The 16,539-nt window shown below is 41.4% G+C and overlaps 1 protein-coding gene across 2 annotated transcripts in view; it reads right to left on the bottom strand.

Moving 5' to 3' along the window:
- The window catches only part of STAG1 (STAG1 cohesin complex component), a 128,075-nt gene that overhangs the window by 17,073 nt on the left and 94,463 nt on the right, over positions 1-16,539 (bottom strand). For both annotated transcript variants that reach the window (XM_062498991.1, XM_062498990.1), the window contains exons 19-22: positions 14,419-14,489; positions 9,611-9,698; positions 8,116-8,196; positions 1,394-1,486 (exon numbers count right to left, since the gene is read on the bottom strand). In XM_062498991.1, the coding sequence (XP_062354975.1) occupies positions 1,394-1,486; positions 8,116-8,196; positions 9,611-9,698; positions 14,419-14,489 (333 nt within the window). The remainder of the gene's footprint in view (positions 1-1,393; positions 1,487-8,115; positions 8,197-9,610; positions 9,699-14,418; positions 14,490-16,539) is intronic.

The raw sequence follows: 16,539 nt of genomic DNA, 5'->3' as shown, positions 1-16,539 counted from the left end.
ATGGAAAAGTTGAAATGTTTCAGTCTTGTTTCTCTAAATACTTCATATGTTTTTCCTTCCTTTGATAGGGACATCAACTTTGTCTGGAAAGAATGTCTGGAGTAAGGATCAAGTATTGTAGGGAGACTACATTTTGCACGTAATTATAAAAAAAAAAATCCAGTAAAACAAAAGTAGCACTCCTGCACTCACAGAAATACACTTTTTAAGGAGGAAAACAAAAGCAAATCATAGAAGAGTTGGCTGGAAGGGGTCCCTGGAGTCTCCAGTCCAGCCTACTCTGCCTGGGACACTTGCTCTCACTGGGCTTCTTGGGCTTGGGTTTGTCTGGCTATGGCTGGAAAACTTCCCCACAACTGGGAACTGCAAAGAAGCTTCTAAAGAAAGTTTAAATTATCAATGAAAAAACCATTGTGGCCAATGGTAAGAAGAGAACAAACCCATGTTAATACACCTCAAGAACAAACCCTCTGCGGGCATGAGAAGGAACATTTGCCATTGGCTGAGGCAGGAAGAACAGCAGGTCCAGCTCAAGCTGGAAGGGAGATATTTGCATGGAGCTAGAAGATATTTTCACATTATGTAATATTAATATAATATGCCGAGAGTAACTACTCTGAATATTAAAAAAACAATTACTAAAGTAAAATCTGCTGGAAGCCAATGACACACAAGTCTTTTAGAAATACATAAACTACTGACATCTCTGAGCATTTAATGTTTGTATTTATCAGCCTGAAGAACAGAGAGTAAATGCCAAGCAGAGCTATTTTTCAAAGAAATTAAAGTGTCTTTTAAGAAGTATTATCTTTTAAATACCACAGGCACAAAACACAGGCCAGTTATTAGTTATACTCTTTGCAAAATCTGGGGAGGTCTGATAGAAATGCCATTTGTAGATAAATAAAATGTCATTGACATAAATCAGTGTATATTTACATAACCTCAGCTAACAAACTAGCTACTGTGTCCTGCAGAGATAGACTTAATTATTTCAACAAACCCTTTGATTTAATGGAAGAAAATCCAAAAAGATTCAGCCCATTTGAGGTCTCTGTCACCCTCCAAAAGTGCCTATTTCCATCTTTTAATCCAGGGTCTGCAGGAAGAGTCTTTCATCTGAGGTGACTGAGTTGGATGCCTGAAGTCATGAGGGCTGGAAATGAGCCTGAGCATCCAGGTAATCCTTCCTTACTGTTAATCCAAAGTTAATTTGTCATGAGCTGTGCTTTGGAAGTTCTGTTAGTAGAGCTGCTCTTCTGGGCTGTTTGTTCAGGTTTATTTAGACAGGAGCACAGATGATTTTACTTGGAGTTTGATGTAGTGTTGTCTTGAGTTTTACAGCAATTTAACACTCACACTTTTCTAAGAGCATGACAGACACTTCCTTTACCTGTTCTTTGACTGGAGTGTTGACATTCGATAGACACTGCTGGCAGACAGCCAGGAAGGATTTCACAGTTTTCCTCAATACCAACAAGTCCTCCTGGAATAAACATTAAAAAAGAAAGTATACGAAACTTAGTAAGAGGTTTCTCAGTGGAAGCAAAATAAAGAAATGGTGATGGTTTCATACATTCAACAAAAATCTGTGAAAGAAATAATCTATTCAAAGAGAACACACACAGAAAAAGCCCCTCGGTTTTACAGTGATGTTAAACCAATCACTGAGAAGACAATAAGAACCCCAAATTAAATGAAATGAGATGAATCCACAGCAGGATGGCTGGCCCATGCTCTGCAGACCTTCCCCCAGGACAGACTTCTCAGCTTCCACGTGGAATAGAGAACATCCTGCAGAACAACCTCCAAGCAAATGTGAAGACCCTATATAATGCACATGCAATGTTTTCCTGGCTGAAATGTTTTACTGATGCTGGCAGTTCAGTCTATGTGTCTCAGTTCTAGTTTTAGCTTTTCTAATGCTTCCTGCCATGAGCTCTCATTATTGTGTTTACTGCAGAGCCTTTTTGTGGTCCATATGTTCTCCCTGTGCTGGTTCACAGCACAGGACAGGACTGCCAGTGTGCCCAAGCACCCCGAGTGTTCCCAAAGCTCTGAACTCCTCATCACTTCCAATGGAGCTAGTGGGAATTGCTGATATGGACATTAAAGGTCTGTGCACTCCCTCACTCTCCTATTCCTGGTCAGCTTTTCTCTGATGATGCAGCCATGGTGTCACTGCATTACAGAATCTGTAAGGAGCTCTGCTCTATTCTAACACACAACTTGCCATTGATCACCCCTCTTTATTCCTGGATATAAGTCTTCCATTTGGCAGCATTAAGATGCCTCTTTTTAAAAATTTAAAATTGTGTTATGTTCACCAATTGATCTATATCATCCCCATTTTCAGGGCCTTCCCAGAAGACTGATAAAAATGACCCTTTTTTTAAGAGAGGACAAATCTCTCCCAGAATGCATCAGGAACTATTCCATTGTGCAAGGATAGCTCACCTACAATTTTTCTTTAATACATGGATCAGTTTTCAGCCATTGAATATGACTTACATTAAATCCAAACATGCACCTGAAATGCAATGTGGTATTAATGTCTTAGAGACACTGATGTTTCAACTGGTTTTCTTCTCAGTCAAAAATGCAATCTTGTCAACAAGAAAATGAAGTGTTTCTTCCAATCTTAGCTGTCAGTGCTTCAGCCTTGTACCAACTGTGCTTTCTATCTCTCACTCCAAGATTCTACCTAGGACTGATGCCAGACTTACCAGTTCACTGTTACATTATCACCTGATTTATCCCTTTAAGCATTGGGATTGCAATCACTTTCATGCCTTCTACTTTCTATTGCAATTACCTTCCATTGAGATGTTCATGAATTCAACAGAGAAACTAAAATCCAGGAAAAAAACCTACATAAAGGTTAAAAAGGGAATGAGTGTGTCTCCCATTTCTCTTTCCGTCAAAGTGACTAACAGGCAGGTACACAGTATTTATTACCCTCTGTCCTGACAGCATTGTGTGATAGAGATTCATATTGAAAAGACAGCAGGAGAAAACCCAACTGAACAGTGCAATGGAGCCGTCTGGAACTCTTCTGAGCTTGGAGAAATCCCCAGACTACTGTAGAGTGGGGATTTTTTTCAACAGAGAAAATGGGAAGAAAAAATAATTTGATTTCCAAGTCTGTGCCACCACCCAAACCTAAACTAGGGTGCTCAAAAGACCTGTGCCTACAACTCCTCAGGTACTTTCTAGCTTTAAATTAAAGCTTGTTTTTTCCACTGAAGTAATTTTAAAGTACTGTGCTTTTGCTATGTTCATCTCCCAAACTTCACCCTCTTCTCCCTATGTGCTCAACTGCTTTTCCTCTAAAGTACTTATTATTTGCAGTATTAATTTCAACTTCACAGTGTTGAAGAACCCTCAGCTTCCAACCTGACTGTGGAAAACATTCCAACCTTTTGCACCTTGTGACTTGTTTCTTCCCTTCAGCTTTTTGTGCCTTCTGTCATCATGCCCATATAAATACAAAAAGTCACTAAGTCACCACACTGTTCTCTGGCTGTTGCTTACCCACCAACTGGCTGACCTCTGTCTTGCCTCTCAATGTTTGCTTTAGTTGTGCATTATTTTTACTGTTCTAAGTTTGAGGACTCTATTTTTCTGCAAATGTTTCCTTTTCAGTACATACATACACAGTGCACAATGTCCTGGGTACCTGAGACATGGCTGAAGAAATCCAGGTAGAAATAAGTGTGTGTGTGCTGATCCCCAAGCCTCCTGCCTCAGGACTACTCGGTCCCCCAGACTGACACATCAGAGAACTCCAGGGGAGAAATTACCAGTTTCCTTTGGAACTACCCTCAAACCCCTTTCCACCTGAGGAGTTTTCCCCCAGGCTACAACAGGCTGCTCCCACAAGCTATGGAGGGTAAGTTTTCTCCCCCCCAGTACAGTGCTAGTTAAGAGCACCAGTTTGTACAAACAGTCCTCACAACATCAGCCTCTGCTGGATATGGACAGATAGACCAAAGGTTAAAACATCACACTGTGGATATTTCAAGGCTTACACATTTCATTTTTAACTGCTGCACCTTCCTTTCCAGTAATCGATTTTTCCTTTCAGTTTCTGACACCAAGATGACTCCACATGACATCCTTCTTTCCAAAGGCTAGCTTGAAGAAGGGTTTCAAAATAACTCTGCCCCAACTCTCTGCTGTATTTAACTGGTGAAATCTTTGTTATTGGGTAGAGGAATGGACTTTCTCAATAATTCAAATAATCATTATCACCCTTCTGCTAAAATGTCTTTGATAAATTTTTATGCTGATAGAAACTTATCAAAGATGTTCCCTTTGGCTCTATTTACAAATGATATTGAACATTGAGAGGCAACCTGCAGGCACCCCCTGCTAACAGCCTGGAGAAATAAAAGCTCTGTGTGTGTACCTTGGGGAGGGGACTTCAGTAACCTGTGACCAGCTGAAGGGCAAGTTTGGAATTTGTAGGAGTTCATTAATATTATAGAAGTGTCCAATATTCTGTAGTGCTGATAGTTATCCTGGAAGTGTGTTGCACTGGCTGCAGGTCAATTATGTGCTGTTAATAAATCAATTAGATGACTTGATCCTATTAGATTTAAACCACAAGAGTTGAGCTTTTCCCTGCCACACACATGGAGGCTCCAGTCCAAAACACCTGGATCAGGTAGGGAGCCATAATCCAGAACATGCTCAAGAGCTGTAATATGAGGTATCCCTCATACAGCAATTAATGTGCCCTGGACATAATTCCCAGGACAGTTCCCAAACAAGGGCAGTTCTCTCAGGACAGAGTTGTGTTTTTGAAGAGCCATCTGAACACCAGACCAAAAAAACCCTTAGTTCCAAAACAACTCCGTTCCCAGTGTGTGCCTATGGTCAAATACAACTCCACCACAGAATCAATACAAGATACAAATATTACCGAGCAAGTCTGAACTGTAGCCAAAGAATTCACTTTGAAGGAAACCTTCAAATCCCTGAATTCCCCATCCTACCTGCAAACTCCCTGCAATAAAAGATGCAAAGCACATGTGAACAACAAATGTAAAACTTGCCAAGATGCTGGTAGTTGTTTCCATCTTTTATTTCCGTACTCACAACTCCAAAATGTTCATATACTTTATCCTGTGCATTGACTATCCCAATGGGACCTCAAGAGGTGAAACAGAGCAGCTACTACTGCCAGCATGAAGTCACACAAATGACCCAGCTGGCAGCAGATGAACATTTCTTACAAATCAATCCCTCCACTGCTGATCTCTCAGCCTGGTTGTTCAAGGGAAAGCTTACAAATTATCTTTGAAACAAGAGCCTGGGAACAAAAATTCATAAATCTATGGGATACAGAATAACAAGGACTTAAGATTAGTTTTATGACATTATAAATACTCTTCTCTCCATTTTCATCTTTTACCTTCCTTCCTTCCTTCCCCACTAATTCTCCTCCTTTCTTACTGTCTCTCCTTTCCCTGCTCTCACCCCTCCTCTATAGGTACCAATGACCTTTTTCTTCCCTGTTAGAGTTTACCTGATTTATATCTAAATAGAAACCCAGTAACTGCTTTCAGCTTGTCTTTTGCTTTGTAATCTTCTGCTTTTATCTCAAACACAGAGTCCAAAAGCCTCTCTACTTTTAAGCTATACCCATTGGTATACTGAAGATGCCACATGAGGCTACACACCATCATCCCTCTCTGCCCTGAGATCATTATAGATACAGCAAAATAACCCTAGAAACCTGCATGGACCTACATATTAAACTGCTGTGGCAGAAACTGCTGTTCCTGTAAAAGCCTGAATACTACAGAAATACTCATGAAATACACTGCTTTTCATTCTGAGATGCTTGTGTTAATGCCTTTGCCTACACCTTATGAGTGATGCCCTTTAATGTCTACCAATTACCAAGCCTAAATAATGACTTATAAACCAGCCATGGATGAATCATCCCAATGGATGAAATGCCAGATACAGTGCAGATCAGATCTATTTTCACAGTGAACAAACTAGAGTGGAAAGTTTGATAGCAAAATGCTCCAGCCTCAGCAGGTCTGTGGTCTCTCTACCCTCTGGTGAGGCTACTGCCACTCTGACAAGCTGCAAGGCACTAATGCAGGGCTTCCCTGGAACTAAGCATGCACAAATCTCATTATTTTGTAGAGGCTGGGGTAGAAACCCAAACAATGAATTGCTAAGAGTTCTCTAGGTGAATGTAATTATGATTTTTATGGGACAAAGCCAAAGTGACTTTTATTTGTCAAGACCATTCTGGAGTGGTCCTTCGGACCTCTTTTCCTTTCTACTCCTATGAACTATGTTATGTTGTAACTATGTTATGAATCACAGCAGGATTAGAAATATAGGAGAGATCAAAGCTATTCTGCAATCACCTCATAAAACAACATCTCATACAAATGCATCCTGTTTTGAAAAAGTAGGCAAAGCTATACAGTTACACTAAGCTTGTCTGTAAGAAAATCTCAGCCACTGAAATAAAGAAAGGTCTTTTTCTCTTTCAGTTGAACTGGGCCATCATGGTCATATTGTACTAGCAGTCACAAGAATGCTTGGGCAACAAAATGCAAAATTTATACCACACTCCATGCAGAGAGAGGCTGTATGTTAATCCCCAGCTGGAGGTTATGGTTAAGCACATTTATTTTGCTGTAATTGAGACACAAGAAAACATGAAGCTTTTTTCCAGCAATGCTGACAGCTATCCCTGTACCACCTGTGCTATACTGCAGCAATTTATTGTACTTTGTTCAAAAAAATTGGCAAAACACAGTGACAGGTGATGAGAATTTTTCAAATGCTCATTTATGTCTGTGCATATGCTCCCAGGGCAATGCAAGGCTGAGCCCAGCAGGCAGGAGGACATGGCTGCTGGATTGTCAGGAGTGGGTGAGAAGCCCAGCACCAGGCAGCACCCCAGAGCAGGTGGGGAAGAGTGAATAAAGGTGTTGCAGACAGTGCCCAGGTGCTGAGCACTCGGTTCCACAGCAGCCCAACTCTCCTCCCCAGGGGGGGGCTGCAATGAGATTGGTGCCAGCACCGTGTTCATGCACTGAGGCTGCAGCAATGCACAGCCTCCTGCATTTCCTCTCAGCAACTCAGCCTCTCCTGTCACAGGGACATTCCCCCCTGAGAACAGTGCTGCCAGTAGAAGACTTGAGATGCTTTCCTGTGACCACATTCTGTGTACATTTAAAACAAATGGGATGGTTTCAATTTTCTGAGTTCCAAGATGCAGTATTGTACACTACCAGCATGCTAATGAGAAAGAGGCTGAGAGGGGGAAATGTGAACAAAAGCCAGAATAAAGAATAACAATTATTCCTTTTCTTCTAGTAGCTATTTTTAAATGTTAATGTCAGTATTCAAAACAACTCAGAGTATTTACTGTGTATTTTTATCACTTTCTTATGCATAAAATGCTTGTTTGAGTGGCACCTCAGTATAACATCTTTTCCTTTTTGATGCTAATGGGGAAATACAATTATTAATTCAATTTTCATAATTTAATTTGATTCATTACTTTTGAAAAAGCTCTGAAAAACAGGATGCTGGCTTCTCACTGAGAAAAGAGCTAGGGAAGGTCCTGGAAAAGTCACACATCACCTTGTCCTGACTGCATCATACTTTGTATGCATTTGTTTTTTATTAGCAAACATTACTGCCAGTGCCCTGCCTTTGACACTACTGCAACATAAAGGGTGTAATGTGAGAATAAGCAAGGTAACTACACATCAAGATTAAGCTATCTGTGGTCTACAGAACAACGGTATTGCTCACAACTGTTCATGTCAACATTCCTTATCAGCCATGCAAACTGCAGTACTCACAGTAGTGTGTTAATTATACTCAGCAATAAAAATATAATAATCAGCTGCTATAAAATCCTGATAAAGACTATTTGCATTGCTTAGACATAGGCATGATGTTAAGTAGATCCTGAAATATGGAAGAAATCTGAACATGAAAATTTTATGCATTATAAATGACAACAACTGATGGGAAGAATCGAAGTTACACAGAAATCAGGTGTAACACCTTTCTAGGTAAGTTGTGTTCTGTCAGTAAAATCTGTATGATCAAATGGCCACTTACTTTGGAAGGGGAGCCCTCAGTGATTTTCACCAGCTGCCAGAGAATAGAGTAGTGGGAACACTGCAGTGCCTGGACAACAATCTGTAACACAAGAACACACAGAATCTCAGCACGCTGCTCACAGCAGGCACAGCAGGAAGTGCATGGAAAATCTATCATGCATGTTGTGGTGAAAAGACACGAGCAGCTCTCGGCTCCTTTTACTTTCCAGGGAATCATGTTTTTCCTTGGTTGGTTAGGTGCAATAAGAAATCAGCGTACTAGAGATGAAAAAATACTGTATAAATGCTGAGGAACACCAGAAAACTTTGTAGTGGGGTACAGCAAGAGGGGATGCCACAGAGTGACAGAAGTACAACCCAACACCTACATCTCTCAGATCAAGAGCATCTGTTTAAATATCTCTAAACCTGGCTTCACTATTGAACAGCCTGGAAATCTGTTCCACTGTCAAATGAACATGTAGCCCAATTGCTAAAAAAAAGGGCGAAAATACAACTTGTCCCATGGAGAAGACCAGGCCACCATGGTGCCCAGAAAAGCATCCATGGTCTCTCTTGAACAGTTCAAATCCAGATTAGGTGCTACAAGTGCCAAACTCCTTGGGGTGGCCTGCAGGAAGAAATACTGAGAAGAATTCAGATTTCAGGACCTTTCCCCTAAGATCTTATAGAGGCATTTAGAGAGCCACACACACAATCAGACCCAGAAACTGAGGATGGCTGGCAGCTGCATGGACAGGTTTTATCTGCCAGCAATGTCCTTCCCTCCAGGTAGCACAACTCCAGCATGAAGCAGCAACTGCAGAGAGAGGACTTTTCATTGTCACACAGTGTGACAATGCCTCCTCTCAGGGTCCTTTCTACAAAATTCTTATTCCGAATTTCATGAGAATTTATTTTTTTAAAATGAAGCTGAGTTACAATTCACAATTGGCTTCTAACTGAAACCAAATCAAAACTTAAAATGTGCTTAAATGCTGAAAGAGGAATTCTGCAGTTTAAACAGAAATCATGGGAGAATATGAGATGGTTCCTGTGCTCATCCATGAGAAACAAAAACTGAACTCTGAGGGAACAAAGCCCAAGATGTGTTCACTAAAAGAACACCTCTAGGATGTTACACTTTCCTGGTTTTCATAAGCTGCCATCTTACCTTCAATGCACAATAGCCATTTGTGATAATTCTAATTGCAGCCAAGGCTTACAACGTTGGGTTTCAATATAAACATCAGGATTGATGCGCTGCTTTTCAGAGTCAGGAACATTAGCTATTCCCAACTTTACAGATGAGAAAGGTGAAGGAAGGAGTTCAAAAATCACAGAATCCAAGGTTTTTCACCTCTTAGACAGCCCTTGACTCCACTACAAATTTCATACCAAACTCTGTTTTTCTTACATCACTGAAGTGCATTGAACTTTTGAATTTCTGTACAGGCAGACTCTTTAGAACCTCAGACACCCAAGTGATGCAGTGCAGGTGTTGTTAAGGGTACCTGTTCTGGCATAGCTCCATGTTCAATTCCAGTTCTCAGCAATCTGTAGCAGTTACTGAACAGATCCCATTTGGTGAGATCATGAGCACTGGAACGAGAGGAAATAAAGAGGGATTAATTGTGTTCCTCAGAACCCCCAGCCCAGAGAGCTTTGGTGGTTTCTACAGCTGACCAAGCAGCTGCACAACAGCTCACTCCATGCTAAAAGCACAAGTCAGGCTTTCTGATAATCCAGGAAAATGTTTTACTACACTGGATTTTTGTAGGGAGGAGATGAACTCTCTCATACCATACACCTATAAAAGCTACTTAAGTGTAGCTGCTGCTTCTCTCTCTAAGTTGTCTTTCTTCTTTTGGAAACAATGACAGAAATCCAGAAAACCCATCCCTGGCACTGCAACAGAAAATACAGTCAAACCCTATCAATATCTACTGAATAAAAATGGCTTTAAGCAAAATAAAGTTGTATATTTTCCCACTGTCTCATTACCACTAGATATTAAATATCCTGAGTATGTGAAGTGAGATGATACAGTAACACATGGACATGAGATAGAGATGGTAGCCACCATCCCACTCACTGTTCCACATTTCAGTTGCACCAACCTGATTTCATCAGTGAGAGAAATGAAAATGACATTAGGAACAAATACTCTACAGCCTTACAGACCTCAACAGCTCATGAAACAGCTTTTTAATAGAGAAATGAGAAATACAGAATAAGCTAAAAAGGTTTCAGGTTGCCTGAAAGACAAAATACTCTCTCAGCAAGTAAATTTAAGTTTAAAACATTTTTCTGCAGTGGAAATAAAATGAGATAATTTGAAACATTTTATAATACGCCTATAAAAGAGCAAGCCAGCTCAGAATAATCAGAAACTTGCTGACTGAAATACTCACCTACAAGAAGAGATACTGAGACTGAATTGGGAGTCTCAATTGGATGCAGGAGCCCCTAGCATCTAACTCATCCCAGCACATGGATCACCCAGCCAAGCTCACTCCTCCCACCACTGTGCCTGCCCTGGGTTAAATCATTAATTGCCCTGCTCAGCTAGAAGGAATAACTCTAGATCCAAAAGGGACAGATGCTAAACTCAGGACTGGGAATACCCAGGTCCTGTTGGAAGCCCTGCCATGAAACACCTCCCATGCTGGAGCATGTTAGCCCTGGAAGATGTCAGTGGTAAGAGCTTCACAGAAAACACAACCATCAGAGTGCACTGTGCACTCCAGGGCTGTGCCATTAAAGCCAAGGTGCACCTTAACTTCCAGTTCAAATCCATGAATAGAAGAACAGGAAAACTTAAATAAAATGCTGGAACTAAAAATAAAAAAAGTAAAAATATTTCATGGACTTAGATGGTCTTTGAGGTACCAAAATAAAATGTCCCATAGATAAATTAGAGGCTGCCAGAGAGCTGCTTCCATAAACCACAGGTTGCCAGCGATGCAGAGTGGTACCTCCTTAATTACACCACTGTAATTAAATCAGTAAAGTTTCCTTGGTGTGCAGAGGCAGATACTCAAACAAATTATCCTACAGATAATATGAAAGGAAAAATTGCCTCATTCCTGCCTCTTCAGTTCAGAAATTCCTTGTCAGGCAGCCACCACAGGGGCCATGTCCCCACAGCTGGGGACACTCAGCTCCCTGCCCTCAGCTTGGCCTTACAGCTGAGCTCAGGAAGGAATTTTCAGCTTCCAGAGCTGAAAAATTCTAACTATGTACAAGTTACACACAGTTTTTCAGTTGAAACTTTCTTAGAGCAGAGCCTCCACACTGCATTTAGGCATATTCTGGTACCTCTTTATCTCTTTTGAGCTACTTAACCATCAAAACCATAGTTATAAAGGCATCTTGGACACCACACAGTTCAGACTGACAGAAAGGCTCCCAGGAAGAAAATTCACACAACAGAGAATTTTCCCTTACCTCCTTCCATGTCAGACTCTTCATGGATCACAGAAAATAAATCGTAGTATTTAATCCAAGGTTTATTTTAATTCTTATGGACAGCCCTGTCTGCTGGGGCACATTTCTGCCAGACAAGAGGCAGGTGAGGTAAAGGTACCAGTTTCACAGTGTTCCTCAAGGTGTGGCATAAAACAGCTTAGAAAAGTTTCTTTTTCAAGAAGTGGCCTTTCCACCAAAATGCTTCAGTTCTTCAAGATGCACAAAGAGAGGGAAGCTGTGCCTTGGGCTTTGAGCAGCTGTGCAACTGATACAGTCTAATTTCTCTAATGAGATTTCATTTATCATCATTTCTACTTCTGGATACAAAAAACTTCTGAGTATCTCAGTCTGATGGATGCACTGGCTAACTACTGGAAAAAAATATTAAGCAAGGAGTTTCTTTAAGAGGAAGAGATGATACGATAATGTGTTCATAAATTTAGCTGTCTAGGAAGTGTCCTGACTGATCACACTGACCCTGGTACACACTGTTTTTATCTGAGAGTTATGATTAGTTCCTGTAGGTTTGTGGAGTCAGTGGAGGTGGAAGGAAGCAAATGTTGTATCATATCTGAGGACTACTGGACAGTAATAGCAATGCTCCTGGTTTCTAAAATGTCAAACAAGGTCCTCCATGTAAGGCTGAACCAACAGACACATCCAGGGGAACAGAGGTAATGCTTGGGATGTGTCTTGCATTTGATTTACTGGTAAATAAAAGATGCTGAGATTTTGTAGCGTACAAACTGCTACAGCACTGATGTTTGAAAGTTCAATTGAATTACAACAGGGCCAACATAGAAACAATTGCCTCCATGTACTTAAATGTTACGAGTATCTGTGAGATTCTGGCAAAAAATAGCCCAAGTGGATACTCCAGGGGATCTACTCAGAAGACCTCAAGAAAATTTATTATTGTATTCTGAAAACGTGGAAGAAAAGTTTGTAAAGATGAATTTAATTTGTATTGATATAAATTTGAATTTGTATGGTATGATAGCCTTGTTTTGATGAATCAAAAAGTGTGCTGTAAGCCCTTTGCTGTCATGGCCCTCTCAGAAAGAGGATTAGCTCAGGCTTGGGAAATCCCAGTATAGAAACCTTTGGTCTAGAAGGCTTTTCTCATAATGCCTTACCATATTCCAATTTTCCACCTTGCTTTTTCTTGAAGTGTGAAGTAGCAGCAATTACCAAGTGGAAAAAAAGCATGGAGAAAATGCATTGGAGTTTCTCTCACTGGAAGAAGACAGGGACTTGTTTCTTCCCAAAGTCCCAGCAACCATCTCATCAGTGCTTGTTCAGGAGCTCTCCTGATTTAGTTTCTTTTGATGCCCAGGTGACAACAGAGTCAGAGCACAGCCACTGTGCTTTGGGACAGCACACTCACACAGCTGAAGGTTCAGCAGAAATTCTGGCTCACATGGTGTAATTGTTTCCTATCACAGAGATCACACCACATGTGATGTTCACGACAGCAATTACTTCCTTACATGCAAGCAGATATTAGGAATTCCTACTGAACTGCAGTTGTAAATAACCAATCAGCTGAGGAGTGATTAGCTCTTTTTCAGCTCTTCAGCTCTGATCCTTTGCTCTTTCCTGGTTTTTTGAAGGTAAAAGTAGATGTCCCTGACCCTGATTTGTGTGCTATTCCACAAAGCTTCTTTATGGTCTGAATTAACTCTAGAGACCTGGAACCCTGAAGGAAAAAATACATACAGGAGCCACTCAGGAAAGCCTTAAGATTTGTGCTTCTCCCCTGGATGTGAAGTAGAGTTTTCTCCAAGCCCCCTCAGGAAAGGCAGATGTGGCTCCAGTGTGTTACCAGGGAGACTGCAAATTTAACTTGCAGCTGCCAGCTTGCTGCACTATGGAAATTAGCAACAAGTAAATGATCTTTGTGGGATTCTCCTTGAAGGGCAACAAAGAGTAGAGATGGCAGAACCATTTCAGACAGTGATCCAATGCAGGACTCAGAAAAAGTGAAGTCTAAGCACAGAGAGAGAAAAGTAATCACAAAGTTGTAAAAAAACCCCATGTTCTATAAAAGAGTTGGCAGAAGGAAGGTCCTCTCCCACACTGTGATAGGGAAGAAATTATTTGTGGCTCTCTGCCAGCTGCACATGAAACTTTCTCTCATGTGGACCAGGAGCAAATGTTTCCTGCAGTTAGAGGGAAGATCAGGCTCTTTGTGCTGTGCTCCACAATTCACAGTTCCAGTGAGTTCTCCAGGTTGCTCTGCACCTGCTGAGGATGCCTGTAGGTCTGATGGCAGCAGGAACCTGAAAAGCTGTTTCGTGCCTGGTGAGGGAGATTCTGTGCAATCCACACAGGGAAATTCGGCCAACAATTCAACTGCAGGCAGAAAATGCATCTTCCAGGCTCTCATCATAAACTATTATTATTATTATTATTATTATTATTATTATTGCTGCTACTAATTAATTCTGTAATTTTGAGGAGAAATAGCTCCATGTAATTGAGAAACAGCTTCCTCCAGGCTCTCCTACTCTGAGGCCCAAAGTACAGGTTTGTGGCAGAGAAGTGTCCCTTGCGCTCTGTGCCACGCAGGGGAGCAGGACCTGTAGTAACTTACTCATGGGTATAAGAGCACTGCGTGCAAGGGAGGGGCTGCCACTTGCAAATCCCATCTGCAAAGGTCATGGCATGAACTGAGCAAGGATCCAGATCAATCCAAACAGTTCTACTGACAAACACCACCAGTCATTCCTCCATCTCCACTTCAGATTTCAGGCCAGGTGTTTTCTCATTTCCACACACCTGACAATGCTGATACTTGCTGAAAGGACAAAATTAACATCACGAATTTGTGAGGGAAGACACCACCTACTTGTGAAAAGATGTCAACCTCTTCAGTGTGGAGAGCACATTGTATATGTCATCATCATCAGCTTCTTCTCCCTGCAAAGGAAAGGCAATCCATGAGCAGAGCCCAGCAATTCAGCCCAGTACATTTCTGCAAAGGCAGGAGCAGCTTCTTAGGGGTTTATACTGATATCCAAACTCTCTCCAAATCTTCCAGTGATTTTTATGTAGATTCCATTGTATTTAAGTAATACTGCACAGCACTAAAAAATAAGCAAGATCATCTGACAATATTCAGCATTATCACTGTGTTACTATCCAAACCCATATCCTCTAGCAGTAGAAATCATTCCCAAGATCAAAATCTGAGTTCTATCTTATTTTACAAAAAGGACTGAATCACCAGCTTTAATCACTAGCTGAAGAACATGCTACAACACAATCTTAGAATTTTCTGCAAACTAAACTGCAAATTCCCTTAGTGAATCAAGTGAAAAGAAGGTATTTCCCACCCTAATTTTTCCAGCAATTTTCTAGAGTAAGAAACCCACTTGCAACAATTCGTCTTCTCCATTTCATTTTGATAATTTCTTTTCCATCTAAAAGCCCAACAATTAAAACATCTTCCTGCCTTCAGATGCAACTGTCAATCAATGTTTCTCTCATTATCAGCCCAGTGAGAAGCCATAGAGCAGTGGGATAACTTGCTTGGGTATCACTATGCAATTTTTTACATTTAAAATGTCTTTAAAATGATGAAATATACTCACTAAAATTAATTATTCAAACAAACATCACTTAAAAAGGAGTATCAAAAGGCCATAATTTTAAATCCTCGCTACTGCTGTTCTCTGTTCTTGTCTTCTCCTACTTTTGTCTTGGTTCTGTCTCCAGATCCCTGTGTCCCATGTCTGACCTATGCACTTGCTTGTCCTTAGAGACCTAAGCCTCTTAATTCATTGCTCAGATGCCTTTCAGACAGTGTTTCTCTGAAAGCCTCAGCCCTGCTCTCCTGGGAGTGAACATGCACCAGAGCAGGGGCCATCACTCGCCTCTCTGTGCTGTGAAGGGGACCTGCAGAGGAGCCCGGTGTCCCTGGCCCACAGCCCCTCAGGAGCCCAGTCCTTGCTCTCCCAGCAGCCCCAGGGCATCCTTTAGGGCTTTCTGCACTGGAGCACAAAGGGAAGCCACTGGCAAAGAGACTGAAAGGAAAAGGAGTGGGAATAAGCAGGTACTGGCTTACTGATTCAACAGCATCATAGAGCACTCCTAAAGAAAAAACAAAATTAGGGAAAACTGCAGGAAAAATCTTTTTCTCTCCTCGTCCACTGCTCCTGAGAAGCCTCATGGGAAGGCATTTATAAATCCCAGCACCTCAGTGCTCTCCTCAGACTCCCCTTGGGTAAGAGGGCGAGGCCAGAGGGACCTTTGGGGCAGGCCCAGGAAGGCAGAGGCCTCTACAAGGCCAGTATTAGCAGTGCTCAGTAGCTGGGCATCCATCACATGTGCACGGCTTGGCAGGCTCTGAGGCTGGACTCTTGTGTGGCAGTCCAGCCTTGGCCCTTTTTGCTGCACAAGTCGGGTTTTTGTCCTGTTGGCTAGAGGTGAGGAACTTCAAAAGCTCAGGCTAAGGTGTAATGTGGCACTAGCTGGAAGGATTCCCTTGCCTCACACAGGTGAGCAGAAATGGAGCACAAATTCTGGACTGTTTTGCCAGGTTCTGATCAGAAACTTATGAGAAAGTACACAAAAAATGGCAGACAGGTAGAGACCAAGCTCCATGCATTTTATGGAAGAATGCACATTGGTGCCCCATCTCCTCTTGATTGTGGAAGGTTTCCTGCATGTGTTGCCTTTTCACTCACGCACATTTCTGCAGGTATACAAATATTTTTATTTACTCTGCAATGTGACAAGGCACATTTACAGTGTGCCTGCATGTGGCATGTTACAGAAAAAAATCGTATTTCCTTTAATATGCTATTCTAAATCAGGGACTTAGCTTAACTTTCTCTAAATGTACATCAAAAATTAAATATATCTGCCACAGTGCAGTGCATGACTATAAGTTAAGAAAAAGGTCTGAGCAACTCTCATGTTATGTTTAAAAGGCACAAAAATTACAACAACTTAAGTAATGCTACAT

The sequence above is a fragment of the Cinclus cinclus genome, chromosome 10, assembly GCF_963662255.1.
Source record: "Cinclus cinclus chromosome 10, bCinCin1.1, whole genome shotgun sequence".
NCBI classification, from domain to species: Eukaryota; Metazoa; Chordata; class Aves; order Passeriformes; family Cinclidae; genus Cinclus; species Cinclus cinclus.
Note: the sequence above shows the minus strand (reverse complement) of the source record. Positions and strands in the feature narration are given on the sequence as shown.